General features: G+C 39.0%; 1 protein-coding gene across 3 annotated transcripts in view; it reads left to right on the forward strand.

Annotated features, from left to right (window-relative positions):
- The window catches only part of LMBR1 (limb development membrane protein 1), a 281,805-nt gene extending 266,842 nt beyond the window's left edge, over positions 1-14,963 (forward strand). For all 3 annotated transcript variants that reach the window (XM_063125954.1, XM_063125945.1, XM_063125963.1), the window contains 7 exons: positions 990-1,066; positions 1,292-1,369; positions 2,251-2,324; positions 2,571-2,661; positions 5,421-5,487; positions 7,865-8,026; positions 11,090-14,963. In XM_063125954.1, coding sequence (XP_062982024.1) covers positions 990-1,066; positions 1,292-1,369; positions 2,251-2,324; positions 2,571-2,661; positions 5,421-5,487; positions 7,865-8,026; positions 11,090-11,175 — 635 coding nt within the window. In that variant the 3' untranslated portion in view covers positions 11,176-14,963. The remainder of the gene's footprint in view (positions 1-989; positions 1,067-1,291; positions 1,370-2,250; positions 2,325-2,570; positions 2,662-5,420; positions 5,488-7,864; positions 8,027-11,089) is intronic.
- The last annotated feature ends 1,118 nt before the right edge of the window (positions 14,964-16,081 follow it).

Genomic DNA, 16,081 nt, shown 5'->3' on the forward strand with positions numbered 1-16,081 from the left:
AGATGGTGAAAGAGGCATGTCTATAAATTTCTTACCAAGACAATCTTGTTGTAAATACCATGAAAGTCTTTTTAATGTAACTGTCCACAGTCCTGTAAATACATATTTATAGCTTTAAACTGTTTTGTTCAGTGTTTTATTTATTCATGTCCCATCTGTTTATGGATGGATATAGTGACACAGTCACTATAACGTAAGAAGAGCCTTGCTGAATCAGACCAAAGGCCTGCGTAGCCCAGAATCTTGTTTCCTGTAATTCTTTGTTTCCTGGAATCACACAACAGGGCATCAAGGTAGTAGCATCCTCCCGCTTGTATTCACCATAAAATGCTGCACAGGGGTTGCCAATTCTGCTTCTGATACTGGAGGTAATATATAGCCATCATGATTAGTAGCCACTGAAAGTCTCATTCTCCAAGGATTCATCTAATCCTCCTTTAACGGCATCTTAAACTAGTGGCCATCAGCACATCTTGTGGTAATGAATTCCATAGTTTAATTGTGTGGAATTGTACTTCCTTTTGTCTGTCCTGAATCTCCTACTTTTCAATTTAATTTGATGACCTCGGATTTGAATATTATGAGAGGGGTTGACACCTGCTCCCCAATAAAGTATTTGCATACAAAATCAGCTTGTTTGAGGGAACATTCCGGAGAGATAGGTAGTAGTTGCTGATGCCTTCAAAATAATCCCATTCAAGCCTTCACCAGTCATTCTTGGGGGCAATTTAATAATGTGTGGAGTATACCTGTGCTGTTTATTTCTTAGCAGGGTAGGATGATTGATCTACAAGTCCCCCAAGAAACCATGGATAGGCTAGGAAGATGCCTTGAGTTTCACAGCAGTCCTGTTTCCAGTATTCTTGGGACTGCTTTTAGTTGTGTGGTTGAGATTCATCTTAGAGAGCTTCTAATGTTCAAAGTAAGAAAAGACAATGTTTATCTCAGGCCATCGTAAGATAGCAAGCTTACTTATTTTCCTCTTAAAGAGCGACGGAAAAAGGCTTCGGCATGGGAGAGGAATCTTGTGTATCCAGCTGTGATGATATTGCTGCTAATTGAAACGGTAAACTCTCATTTCCTCCGATTGCTTAAAACCCACCTGTCATCTTGAGGTTAGTGATCTAGTTCATATACATGTGTAAAGTGAGTATCAGAAATATAAGAAATTGCTGTTTCTTTGTCTTTCTTCTCCAATACAGAGGTAATTTTTCTGTTAAAATAATAAAAAAGCCCATTGGTGTGAAATACAACCTTTACTAATGACTCAATGTTTTTGCTTCTTTTGTAGGCAATCTCAGTCCTCTTAGTTGCTTGCAATATTCTTTGCCTGTTGGTTGATGAAACTGCAATGCCAAAGGGCTCAAGGGTAAAGTATTTTTTGTGTGTGTGATTTTAACTGCAGCACAGTCCAGTACATGTCTACTCAGAAGTAAGTCCCATTGTATTCAGTAGATCTTACATCCAGGAAAATGGATATAGAATTGCAGTCTTAGAGGCCTGTCTTTAAAAGGAAGAATTCTGTCCCTGACTCATCTTGATAGCAGTCATGCAGCCATGTTTTCACATAATATACGTTCTCAAGGGTGCTTCACACATGCTTTGGAGCATGGAACATCTAAATAGAGTAACAGAAAAACTCTTAAACTCCATAGCCTGAAGCATCAGCATGTGTGCACAAGTTAACAATGCACACAGCTAGATCTTTAGTAGAAGTCACCATAACTATTCCCACTGCTGAAAAAAGCTGTTTGAAATGTCTTGTCTCTTTAGCAGCAGAGACCATATCAGCAGTAAGGTTAAACAGTCCTATCACTTCATTAGATTCTGGTTGTTGAGACTTTTCTCTTACTCTATTGAATGGTTTAGAAAGAGGTGTTTTTGTTGTAGTAATTCCACTAGCCAATAGGTCAAGCTGTTTTAATTTTTTGCCATTTCTCCATACAATTACTTTTGATTTCCATCAAATCATTTGTGCGTTTTGATATATGTTCTGGATGCCCACAATAAAGTATTTGAATGTAGCTTATATTGGTGAAATAAGAATTCTATTTTGGAATGTCTGGTTCATATTTATAGCCTTGGCATTGTGTGTAATTCTGGTTAAGCTTTCCTTAGCATAAACATTAGCAGAATAAGATTCTTCATAACACTTCGCTTTGCTACTTTTGTCCAAGGCACTCAGCATTTTTGTAGGACGAAAAGAATAGCACTCTCTGTGTAATACATTTTTTTAAAAAAATCTTGCAGGGGCCTGGCATAGGAAATGCCTCTCTATCCACATTTGGTTTCGTGGGAGCAGCACTCGAGATCATTTTGATTTTGTATCCTTTCTTTCAGTAGAAGTTCCTGTCTGTTAACAAGTATTCTGTCTAATTTTCTGGGACGCTGCTAATTTACTAAGGCGCTTGCCTAAAAGAGAAAATGACAGGTCAGCCATTCCCATGCTCTCAAAAGTGGTTGTTGTTTCTCTCCCCCCACCCCCACTCACCCACTTTGTGGTGCTTAAGACTTCTAGGAGTCTGAAACTTGCATTCTTTAGGGCTTCTTTTTTTCCTTAATTCTCACAGCTATCTTATGGTCTCCTCTGTCGTTGGCTTCTATAGCCTACGCTTTTTTGGAGATTTCACTCCCAGGAAGGATGACACAACAATGACAAAGGTAGGTAAGAAGTCTGAGATGGTTATGCCTTCTTCCTTCTGCCATCCAAGGCAAACCTGACTTTCTCCAATGGCAATTACTGTGAATGGCTCATTGGTGGCGATTCGTATTTGTAACTTGTGTAAACAAATGGGAAGATTTTCAGACTGCTGAATGGGACTGAGGCAGAAAGGAAGGAAAGCAAGGAATGATGTGCCCTGTTTAGTTTGGATGGCATCCATGCACTTGGGGAAAGCCTGAAATTGCAGAGCTTGTTAACTAGCCATAGAAAATCTGGTGAAGGGGTTTCCCCCTCTCCAAAGGGAAATTTATTGCTGATGTGTAACTTTGATTGTGCAGACTATACTTGAAGAGCATGTTTGTAATGCAAAGAATTTGGTTGCTGCAAGTATTGCAGGCAAATTCATTCAATTTGAATAACTAAATAGGAACTGGCTCTATAAAGCAACACTTTTCATTCTGAGGGTACTCTGACTTCCCAAAACGTTTATGGTGGCTTTAAAAGAATTAGTACTGAATTTAATACACATTAAAAAGATATTCCCATATATAGAGCAAAATATACAACCAGAAGGGATTCTGTTTAATTTACCATTTTTTGAGTTTCTTTCTTTCTTTCTTTCTTTCTTTCTTTCTTTCTTTCTTTCTTTCTTTCTTTCTTTAAAAGGTCCTCATTGTATTCCAAGACGTGGCGTGGGGGTGGGGGGATTTGCTTTCAACTTGCCAGGAATTCTTGGAAGTGGGAAAGTAAACAGTATAGAAGATCCTTGATTAAAACTGTTGAGTAGTCCCATTATGTTTGCTCACCCCTTTCATGTACAACATTTTTTGGGGTGGGTGGGTGGGAAACAAATTGTAAGCCAATGACATGCACTTAAAGTTTTGCAAAGTATTTGTGTTTAGACTTCATGCGGGAACCCTCAAGATTGTTTTCCTGTTTGATGGAACAGAGCAATAATCTTATTTATTTACCTCAGCTATTTATAGCTCGCTTTTAAAACCAAGAACTTTCAAAGGTGGCTTACAAGTAATATCAAAATACAGTTTAAAAAACAAGGGCAGTTGCTGGTAGATGTCCCTGTGGGAAACAGGACAGTCTAGTTGGAGCCGGACCTGAGCTTCTGTTGCTTGACTCCCTTGCTCTCCATCTTCATATTAGTATATTTCTTGCACAAAACTATATTTATGCTTAGAAATTTTGATGTGTAATCATTGTTTCAGGTTAATGATGAGTTGTACTGGTTTGCTTGTCTTGCTTTGTCTATTTTGAAAATGTAATAAGAATATTGATTTTTTAAGAAGCCATTGAGAAATGAATATGCAAGAGCTAATCTGTGCCTATAGGTTTGATAAGGGCAGCCATATATTTATACCTTTGCAAAACTGAAGAAATGAATTCTTAAGGTAGAGTTTGCAGCTGTTATATATGATTCTTGACATTACTCATTTAAGTTGTCCATTATTAGTGTATCAATCCTGAGCATGGGAGTGCTTCTAGGTGTGACTTCTAGGAGTGGCCTTTTGTATTGTATCTATTAGATTGTGAGCTTGCAGGAAGGTACTGTCTTATCTTTTAAACTCTCTACAGTGCTTAGAACATTTTAGGCACTGTATAAGTTGAGATGCTTGAGGATTTCACTTGCTCTGTTTTTTTGGAACGAACTTTGCTGATTTGCACCTTACAGACTAGGGCTTGGATTGGAACATATGTGGATTAGTTCACAGTTCTATGAACATTTCTGCCACACATTGCCAACTACCTACAGTTTTATGAGGTGGTCTGTAGGATGCCTTTAAAAAGAATTCTTTATTTTTTGCAAATCTAGCTGCTTGGAGCAACTTGAAAGAGTAGTGCCAGGAAGCAGCTGTATGTCATCACGTGCTGTTCCTTCCTGGGTAATTGTAGCCATTTATCAATGGAAGCAGCCATCTTTTTCTCTGTACAATTACCAGGAAGTGACAGCATGTGATGACGTGTACAGCTGCATTCTGGAGCACAGCAGGCATCATTCTTTCTAGCTCCTTGAGTCTGTAAAGAAAGAGAGAGGAAAAACATAAAGGGGGCCCTTTGAACGTTCTCCAAAGTACATTTTTTAAAACATATAATTTTAAATTTAGGATTTTTTTCTAATTTTAAAAATGGATGTGAAGTGGACACAAACCAGATAAGGTCCATTCTTTCCATCTCTACTTATAACTATTTGATGATGATGATGATGATAATGCTGATGATAATGCTGTGTGCATTTGGCCACTACCCTACTCTGACATGCAAGAAGAAACCCGTTACTGATTTTTGGCATCTCATCTTTTGCCCTGGAATTCTTATCATAGACATTCAGATTCCCCTGAGTTAAGGAACTGCAAGGCCAACTGGGTGTTCATTTTGACACAGAGACCAAGTGCAGTCATAACTGTTGGGTCGTCTTCGATGCAGAGAGGTTGAAACCTGAACCCACATAGCAAATGCTTGGACTTGCTGACATAACCAAAACAGTGTTATGTTTAAAAGCATTGGTGACTGAAATTGGTCCTAAGATGCTTTCTTTATGCTTACATAATACAGCGTAGGCCAAGGTCCCTTTGGTGTGCAGCTAGAGCAAGAGACCCTAAGCCTTTGAGGTGGCCGGGCTGTAAAATCAATCAAATCAGTAAAAGCTGGTGTGTTTTGCATTCTCCACTTAGTAAATGCAGCAGTTGATATTCAGACCTCATCAATGTCATTGGTTTTAATTGAAATAGCATCTTTTCCCCAACAGATAATTGGGAACTGCGTTTCTATATTAGTCCTCAGTTCAGCTTTGCCAGTTATGTCAAGAACGTTGGGTAAGTTTTATTTAGAGAATCTGTTTTGAACTGTTTTCCATTTGATGTCACAGCTACAGAACAGTAAATTGATTCAGTCATATTTTTAGGAAAGAAAATCTAGGTACAGTATGAATGTCTTAAATGAATGTTACACAACATGCTGGACCTCTTAAACCGGTGGAGACAAGATATAACCTTGTCAAAGAACTGAGCATTAGTCCCCGGAATTAACAGAATCACAGTCTTCTGTCCTTCTCAGATGTCAGGGTGACCAAGGGATTTCAGTGCTGAAATCAGATTCAAAGGAATACCAATAATCAATCTTGTCCAAGAGTGCAGTTTGAAAACCATTGTAGTACACTGGGTAGCTCTGGATTTCATAGAATAGTGAAGTTGGAAGGGGCCTATAAGGCCATTGAGTCCAACCTCTTGCTCAATGCAGGAATCCACTTTAAAGCATACCTGACAGATGGCTGTCCAGTTGCATCTTGATTGCCTCTAGTGCAGGAGAGACCACTGCCTCCCTAGGTCATTGGTTCCATTGTCGTACTACTTGAACCATCAGGAAGTTTTTCCTGATGTCCAGCCAGAATCTGGCTTACAGGAACTTGTACGGGGTTGACCCAGCTTCAAGTTCCTTTATACCCATGAACCTAATCAGTTGGCCTTGGTGTAAAGCCACTTTCTCTTAGCCAAAATAGAAGATCTGAAGAAATTATTTGTATAGCATATGGCCTCTTCATTATGGTATTTGAAAAGTAGCTGCAACCAATATATTTGAACCACTATAATGCAGTCCAGAAACTACAGATACTTTAGGATATAGCTGCAAGGCCAACTGGGGCTGGGTGGTGGGTTCATATTAGCCTGTGCTGGAAGAAGCTGCACTGGCTTCTAGTCAGATTCTGAGCTTAGATCAGTGTGCTGCTGCTTTCCTTTTAAGCCATTTGCAGGCCAGGACTGCGTTCCCCCCACATAGTCACATGAAGTTATAGTCTGAGCTTCTCCCATGGTTTCCTGGCCTTCTGAGACATGATGGGTTGTGACTGAAGACAGAGCCTTTGTCCCATCCCCAGAATGCCTTCTCAAGGAGGCTTGCCTGGTGCCACATCTTTTACATTTTCTTTTTAGACTTCTGGGGCTTTCTAAACCTTTTAAACGGTGTGGGATACAAATGTAATTATTTAATAAATATATTGAAATGAAATCTAAATGGAAAACATTTTGCCTTAATGACTGGAAGCTTCTGATGGAACTCATTGGGATTTTTGTTAGACTAATGCAGAAAATAAGGGCAAAACAAGATCTAAGACTACTTTACAGGCACACCTAAAGGCTTCTGGTCATGAGCACTGGTGATTTTTAGTTTTGTTTTCTATAGCGAGCAGATCCCTTTGCCTTTTCACAATGTGCTGACATGAAGATGCAGTGTTTGTAGAAAATACCAACAGAAAAAACAATAAAAATCAATATAGTATACATGCTTGGTTCAGTTGTTGCTTCACAGAAAACAAATTAATAGCAACACTCCCTACTTTCTTCTCTGAGGCCCACAAATGAAATTCCTATATCGTTTGCCATAGAGATAAAGGGAAGAATGAAAACTGAAAAGATGAACAGTTAAAAACACAGCTAACAAATGCACAGACACAGCTGTCCAAACAGGATTAATGGAGTGTATTAGGGTACAGTGAGTCATGTTGTGCCTTGCAAAATATCAACATGCACCACATTAGATGTTATGCCCAGTGGCACTGGATAGATGAAAAGGGAGGAAAAAGTTAAACAGATTCATAGAAGCTTTTCATAGTATTATAAAGCACGTTTCTGGATGATAAAAGCAGCAAGGCTGTTGCTGTGATGGGAAAGGCAAATGGGAAAATTAATTCACCTGTTTTAAAATAACTCTTAATCATTTATTTGAATGCAAGATGGAGCTTTACAAGCGTTGCAGCATTGTGTTAGTGGCTTAAGAGGCTGATGACATCGTGTTCCTTTTTGAAATGTCTAGGAAGACATTGTGCTGGGCAGGTTTTCTGAGCTTGTTTTCAAATCTTTTCTTTATGCTCCTGCTTGGCAGGAGCATAAACAAGGAATTCTATTGCTGGAACAAATCTTTTTTTTCCTATTCCAGTGGGCATATTTTACAATTACAAATTCTCATGCAAATATAAAATATACAGTATTAAACCAAGTAGTGTCTTGTTTAAAATGCTATATAGCATTTTTAATAATGTAGCCATGTAGCTTTAATAATGATCACCAGTGATTTAAATTATATGTAAAAGAGTTATGCACGAAGTACTAGATCTTTTTTCATAGTTAAAACAAATATCCCCCTCAGTCTGACATTTTTCTGAATCAGTCATGTTCCTCTCCTCCCTCCCTCCCCCAGGCATTACCAGGTTTGATCTCTTGGGAGACTTCGGAAGATTTAACTGGTTAGGAAACTTCTACATTGTGCTATCTTACAATCTGCTCTTTGCCATTATGACAACCCTGTGTTTGGTTAGAAAGTTCACCTCTGCAGTTAGAGAAGAGCTCCTCAAAGCATTAGGTAACATGTTCTTTTCCTTTTGTGATACTCATATTTTACACGATTTAAGTTTAACTTGTCTTTCTAGAATTATAGTGATCAGATTGTACTAAGGAGAATAACTTAACTGGTATGGATTTCCATTTTTCTTTTGTGCAACTTGGGTCAAATCAACCATCTAGGATGCAATCCTATGCATGTTGACACAAAAAACAGTCCTACACCTCCCAGAAATGTCCAGCCAGCTATGCTGGACTTTTTTCCTGTCTCAACATGCATAGGATTTCACCATTATTGCCTCTCTACCTAACTGGTATGGAAAGATATATGTGAGGAATAGTTCTGTGATGCTTGAGTTCTGTTGAGTTCCAAGCTAAACAATCCCAGTCTAGTTCTTAAACTGGGATTGTTTAGCTTGGAAAAAAGGAGGCTAAGGGGAGACATGATAGAGGTGTCCGAAATTATGCATGGTATGGAGAATTTGGAAAGGGAGACATTTTTCTCCCTCTCTCAAAATACTAGAACCTGGGGTCATCCCATGAAGCTGATTGGTGGGAGATTCAGGACAAATAAAAGGAAGTACTTCTTCACACAGCGCATAGTTAAATTATGGAACTCACTACCACAAGATGTAGTGATGCCCACCAATTTGGATGGCTTTAAAAGAGGGTTGGATGAATTCCTGGAGGCGAAGGCTATCAACGGCTACTAGCCCCGATGGTTATGTGCTACCTCCAGTATCCGAGGCAGTAAGCCTGTGTGCACCAGTTGCTGGGGAACATGGGCGGGAGGGTGCTGTTGCACCATGTCCTGCTTGTTCACCCCTGGCCGATGGCTGGTTGGCCACTGTGTGAACAGAGTGCTGGACTAGACGGACCCTTGGTCTGATCCAGCATGGCTCTTATGTTCTTATTTTATTCCTTTGAAGAAAATTATTTATTTTGTTACGTTTGCATCCTGGCTTTCTACCAAATGGTGCTCAAGGTGGATAACAATAAAACAAAAGTAAACTGCAAAATGAACATGCAATCAAGGCAGGTAAAACACACCAATAAAATGAATAAAGTAACAAATATTTAATCTAATTGCAACATATATAGATTATGCATAATAAGTCAGGTTGTAAGGCCTGCTTGAAAAAAAATCTTGGTTTGCTAGTGAAAGATCATCCGAGATGGGGCTAGAGAGGCCTCCTTAGGCAAGCAGCCACTGAGAAGAAGTTCTCTCATGTTTATTTATTTATTTATTTATTTATTACATTTCTATACCGCCCAATAGCCGGAGCTCTCTGGGAGGTTCACAAAAATTAAAAACATTCAAAGTATAAAACAACAGTATAAAACCATAATATAAAATACAATATAAAAGCTCAACCAGATAAAAACAGCAGCAATGCAAAATTACAAATTTAAAACACCAAGTTAAAATTTATTTATAAGCTGTTAAAATGCTGGGAGAATAAAAAGGTCTTCACCTGGTGTCTAAAAGCATATAATGTAGGTGGCAAGCAAACCTCCTTAGGGAGCTCATTCCACAGCTGGGGTGCCACAGCAGAGAAGGCTGTGTTCCCACCCAACATGCTTCAGATTTTGGCAGGACAGAAATAAGGGCCTCTCCTGAGTATCTTGAAAACATGGGCTGGCTATTATATTATTATTATTATTATTATTATTATTATTATTATTATTATTATTATTATATCCTGACTTTTGCCCAATACTGGGCCTCAAGGTGGCCTTACAAAATTTAAAACATATACATTTTAAAACCTATGAAAAGAAATATACAAAAGTTAAAAATATATTAAATATATTACAATTTTAAAACATTAAGCATTTAAAATACACTACGATTTTACAAGTCCTTAACATAGACAGAGGCCCAGATTATTTGCCAAAGGCCTGCTGGAACAAAGCAGTTTTTGCCTGCTTCCGAAAGCACATCAAGGAGGGAGCCAGTCTAGCTTCCCCGGGAAGAGAGTTCCAGAGCACTGGAGAAGCCACCGGGAAGGCCCTCTCTCATGTTCCCACCAGGCGTGCCTGTGAAGATGGTGGGACTGAAAGAAGGGCTTGCCCAGAAGTTCTCAAAGCACGGGCAGGCTCATAAGGGAGAAGATGGTCTTTCAGATAACCTGGACCCGAGCCATATCGGGCTTTATAGGTCATAACCAGTACTTTGAATTGTGCCTGGAAACAGACCGGAAGCCAGTGGAGCTGTTTTAACAGGGGAGTTGTGTGCTCCCTGTAACCAGCCCTGGTCAGCAATCTGGCTGCAGCTCTTTGAACCAGCTGACGTTTCCGAACAGTCTTCAAAGGAAGTCCCACGTAGAGCGCGTTACAGTAATCCAGTCAGAATGTAACTAAGGCATGTATCACTGTGGCCAGGTCCGACAACTCTAGGAACGGGTGCAGCTGGCGCACTAGCTTTAACTGTGCAAATGCACTCCTGGCCGCCGCCGAAACCTGGGCATCCAGGCTCAGGACTGAATCCAGAAGTACACTCCTATGGGAGTGATGACTAATAGTACCTTGTATCATGATATTCTGCTTTCCCCCACCATCAGCAGCCAGGGGTGAGGAAAGGAAAACATTATGATGTCATAACATGAAGTATGTTCTACAAGGTAATGGGACGGGAGCAGCCAGATGCACAGCTGCGGTTTTTGATGTCCACTGCACATCTATAATCATTTTTATTTATTTATTATTTATTTATTAATGACATTTCTATACCGCCCAATAGCCAGAGCTCTCTGGGAGGTTCACAAAAATTAAAAACATTCAAAGTATAAAACAACAGTATAAAACCATAATATAAAATACAATATAAAAGCTCAGCCAGATAAAAACAGCAGCAATGCAAAATTACTAATTTAAAACACCAAGTTAAAATTTATTTGTAGACTTGTTAAAATGCTGGGAGAATAAACATGTCTAGTTTGACTCTTATTTTCTCAAATAAAGGTCTTCACATACAAAACCTTCCGTTATTTATGTATTTGAACATTGACTACTGTGGTATTTAAATACTCATACATGTTAGAAATGAAACAGAATTTTTACATTGACTTTCTCTATTCTGCAGGTTTAGACAAACTTCATCTCTCGCACAATGCAAGAGACTCTGAGACAGCAAAGCCCTCTGTAAATGGGCATCAGAAAACACTGTGAAAAGTAGCTGGTGGAACTGTGCCCTTCAACTTCATGGCATTCCTGTCACCTCATCGCACTTGTTTTTTGTATGCTTTTACTTGTTTGTATATTGGGTCCAAACTGGTAACAAATGCACTCAATCGGTTTTGAATCAGACTGTACTCGTTTTCCTTGGATTGTTTTCCATGTTAATTAATCAGCCAGTGCAGAGATGCATCTTGAAACCTGGAAGCTGAAAAGAAAACTGCATTCCTCTTTGAAGAGACCTCTATATTGATCTGTCAGCATACCAGGCGAAGAACCTTCTGTGCAGAAATGCATTGCTGAAGAATGGGGCTGGGTGTCTGAGATGAACATTGCTAGTTGAAATAGCAAACGCTCCACTGGAGTTGCTGCTTTTCCATAAGATTGCATTATAACAACTGACATCTTGTAGAGAGTGCAGTAAGGTCTAGAATCAATACATTAATCTCCCCGTTTGCACCATGATTGTGTCTAAGATATGAGCAGTTCTTAGTTCTAAATGACAAACTGCCCTCTAGTTATCACTAGGCAGAACTTTCATCACGACTTATGAATTCCATTATAACTTAATCCCACACTGTAGTGCTAAACATGAGCTTGGAAAACAGAGTAATTTCACAGACCTTTTGACTATTGTGTACATAACCATGCATATGGGATATGTTAACAATACAACAGTAACAGACTCTACTAAATAATGTGCACAGAAAATTCTGTTGATCCCGTTCTGTGTAATGTCAGCCATATGCATAAACAGTGATAAAAGAAGCCAGTTGCTCATAATTTCACAAGTATTGGCTTAAAATGACTTCCCACTCCTAAGTGTGCAGTGCATTCTAGCTCATTGATGCAAACCACTTTTTCATTAATTGCTTTAGTTGTTGATTATATATGAACCTGTGTCTTTTTTAAAAAAAACACCCAACCTCAACAAGTCATTGAGCTATTAGATCACCCTGTCAACTTTTTTTTTTAGAATAAAAACATAGATTCCTATTCAGGGATTTAGATATGGTATTGTTAACAGAGCATGCAATTTTCTTTGATATTGCCACGCTTTTGAAGTTTACAAATCCTATGTGTGACGTATAAAGCTGAAGGAAATTAAAACGGAGTTTGTTAGTTAACATATTTTGAGTAGAAGTGGGTAGCTTGTTAACGACCAGTGCGACTATTCACTATGTAACTTTGCTGAAACATTGTAGTTGGTTGAAGGGACAGTGGCTGCGGCATTGCGGACTGCATTTTATAGGTTTGATCAAATAAGATTAACTGGAACTTTGCAACTCCAAGCATTTCAACTCAGATTCAAAATATCAGTATTATGTTAATCTTGGTTGTTCTAGGGCCTCTAATTTAAACTCAGTTTTGATGTTTAGATAGCCTAATGTTTTACCCAATTTTTAAAGAAAGATCAAAATTTTAATTAGGATTCAAAGCCCTTTTCCCACTGCTTGATTTAAGTATGCATTTCTTGGATATCAGAAACTTACTGCTTATGTTTTACATACATAACATATAGAAATTAATTTTGCTTTAAAAATTTGGAAAGTAATGTTGTAGTAAATACATAATAGCAATTGTGCTAACATAGGCAATGGGCATGGTAAATAGAACACATGCAGGACAGAATATACTTCATGGGACAGATTCTAGGAACTGGGATAGATTGTAACTGGGGCTATTAGTCACAATGGACCCTAATCAACTCTATATTCAAATGCTGAAACCTCTATTTCAGTTTGAAATGGCAGGAACTTTAGGATGAATTGGATGTCTCTTACCCTGATGAAATTGCTTCACTGTACTTTTAAGCAACTTAGTCATCACAGGGGGCAGCTGCCCTCCATGATTTTTAGTGATATGACACCTCCACTCAACACCAGTAATGTGTCCACAGAAAATATCCATCTCTATATACCCTTGGTTGAAGAGTGGACTGAGACAGCCAGTTTATTGCTGTAGCTACTGCAGTTAAAGCATTGGCCTAGTTTGCATGAGCAAACAGCCCCCTGTGGATTGTATAAGCCATGGTGTGTGCCAGCTGGCATTTTGCATATTCAACCTCCAACTGGCAATTTGTGTCGTCCAAACCCAGCCATTATGGGTTATGCAAGGATTAAACAACCCTCGCATAACCCGACAACAGACCATGCTACCTTAAATCATAAATCTTATGAGAGATTTACTTATCCCACAATGTCTGGGTTTAGACAACATGACAATCCCTGGTCGAGGGTGGAATTTGCAAAATGCTGGCTGGCACATGCCAGCACTTAACCCATGGTGGGCAGTTTTGATCATGCAAACCAGCCCATTGACTGGGTTCAGACACACTGTAATGAGCACCCATGTGTGCCACGTTGCATATGCAACTGAGTAGAGCGGAGTTCGAAAGAATTTGTGACTCCATGGCTACCCTGCCACATAGAGAAAATAAGTTTGTAAATTTAATCAAGGGTTTGATTTAGGTACCTATTTCTAATTGAATTCACCTGTGTGATGATTGCAAAAGGTACTTGGTGGTGCTGTGGAGGAAGAGTGGCTGAAGTCACCTAAAAGTAATAATACATCGAGAACAGTCAATCCATATTTTAGGAGAGAAAGAGGGATTTCCTGTGTGGACCTTGATTAAATTACGGGTTAATTCACTGGGAATGGATCCAGTACATATTCCCATTCAATTAAGGAGAGTTGTGTAAGAGAGGAAATGATTTCCTTGGTCATCCTGGATTAGTCAGCATTAATGGTCCATGATATATTGGGAGAGGTTGCCCCCCCCCCCACTGGTTTCAGTCTAGGTAGCAGTAACTTCTGGGATCCAACATATTTTTCAGACCATGTATTGGCATGCATCTATCTAAATATACCTCTGGAAACATTTTTCATGTCCAACTAGGTAAATGGGAGGTAACTGTCTTGAATCTATACATCTAGTGTGGGTCTAGTGCTAGTACAGCAGACTGTTCTTTGTTGGTACAAAGAATACATGGGAAATTTAAAGTCAGCCTGAGCTATTACCCCTCCCCCTCCCAAAATATGCACACATGTATTTATGTGGCACTACTGTGGAAACGGATATGAAGCAAGAGACACCAGAGCAGGGTAGATACCTATTTCCTTCGGCTAGAAATCTCTGGTATGTGACTGTCTCATTTCTTTGCCTTATCCATGTGAAACAGTCATTTTCTTTCTCAGTGCAAATTATTTTACAAATGAGATTTCCTTTCAAATATGCTAAAAGAAAAACCCTACTCATAAATTCTTAAAAATTAAAAAGGCTTAAATGTGTTTTAAATAGATGGAGATAGTTATTGATGTATATTGGCAATGCATTTCTAGTGGTTTGACTCACTGAGAGTCAAGTTTTCTGTACCCTTTAAAGGTACAAATAGCTTTTCTTTGGACATCAACTGTGTGCCTCATTTATTGCGAGGCTTAAGCACAAATATGCTCTTTTTGTGTAAACTAGTTATATAACAAACCAGACCAAAACCGTATGTAAGTTAAGTGTCTTAAGTGAGCCATTATTTGGCTTTCTCCTCCATTGGTGTGTTAACACACCGTGACAGATTCGTTGTTGCAAAGTCTGAGCACATTTTTACTATTCAACTTTTTAAGCTAAACTGGACAGAGTTAATTCAGAAGCAGGATTCACTAGGACACTTTGTTTACAGATTGTAATGTGATGTTTATCTTCACCCCTCTTTCTCCAATATCTTTTACACAGTTGCCTGTTTTACAGTGTTGATTAAAGAATTTGACAAGATGTTCTTGTACAACATGGTTCAGAGGTGTCTCATTCAGATCAAACTTTGTAATGTTGCACTTTGGTGCAAAGACCAGAGTATAAATCTCTTCTGCAGACTTCAAATACTTTGGGATCAAATTTGACATGGTACAACCTGGGTTTGAGAATGGCTCACACTTGTTCCTACACTGATGCTCGATTTGCCTACCAACGTTGGCCTGGAGATTTCTTCAGAATAAATGAGAAGTACATGTAGCTGTGTGCATGGATGAAGTTTATGGACACCAGGACATTTTCGGGGTTAGATGTGCTCCCCATAGAATCTTTGAGGATCAAATCTGGACATGTGCCATTGGTCTATCATGAACACTTTCTACTTAAGTGGAGAATGGATGAATCCAGGTAGTGGAAAAAACATTTTTTTTAACCTTCCAAATACTGCCAGAAATTAAAAAGACACCAGAGTTTCAGGCACAGCATCTCCATATCATTGATGAGCTGTTTTCAATTATTTCTTTACTATCCTATTCCTGTCTCTTCGTAAGAGACCTTGTTCTGCCATATGTGGGACTACACAGAATTCACAAAAATATTTACCTGGCCAAATACACACCCTGTACTCCATTGTCATGACAGAAGCATTTGGTCTTTAACCCAAACTATTTTGTGGGTGAGAGGATGTTTTTGTTCTTCCCCAAGGATGTGTCTGTTCCCCACTTATAGTCTCACCATCAGTAATCAGGTAGTACCCATGGGAGTCACATGCGAGCATGTGATGCAAAGGAAGTGCAAAACTCTTAATAGTTTGAATTTGGTGACGTGCTAAAATAGGCAATAGTGTTTGTTTGGATTACTGGATGCTTAATGAAATGATCCCTTGGATTGCTTAAGAATGTAAGCCTTTCCTGCAAGTGCCAGCATTCACTCCTTCACAAGAATGGAAATCTCCCCACTAATGGGAATTCCAGGAGTGGTAGGGGATGAATCGTGGAGATGATGGTCCACTTGTTAGTAGTGGTATATTACTCACATCCTTTGTTATTGTCTCAGGTTTAAGAAAATGGATTAAAGTGGGGAAACAAATCAGTGTTTACATTTTGTGTCCAAGATCTGGTACAATGTTCCCCATGTTCCTTGCATAGACAGCTT

The sequence above is a fragment of the Elgaria multicarinata genome, chromosome 1, assembly GCF_023053635.1.
Source record: "Elgaria multicarinata webbii isolate HBS135686 ecotype San Diego chromosome 1, rElgMul1.1.pri, whole genome shotgun sequence".
NCBI classification, from domain to species: Eukaryota; Metazoa; Chordata; class Lepidosauria; order Squamata; family Anguidae; genus Elgaria; species Elgaria multicarinata.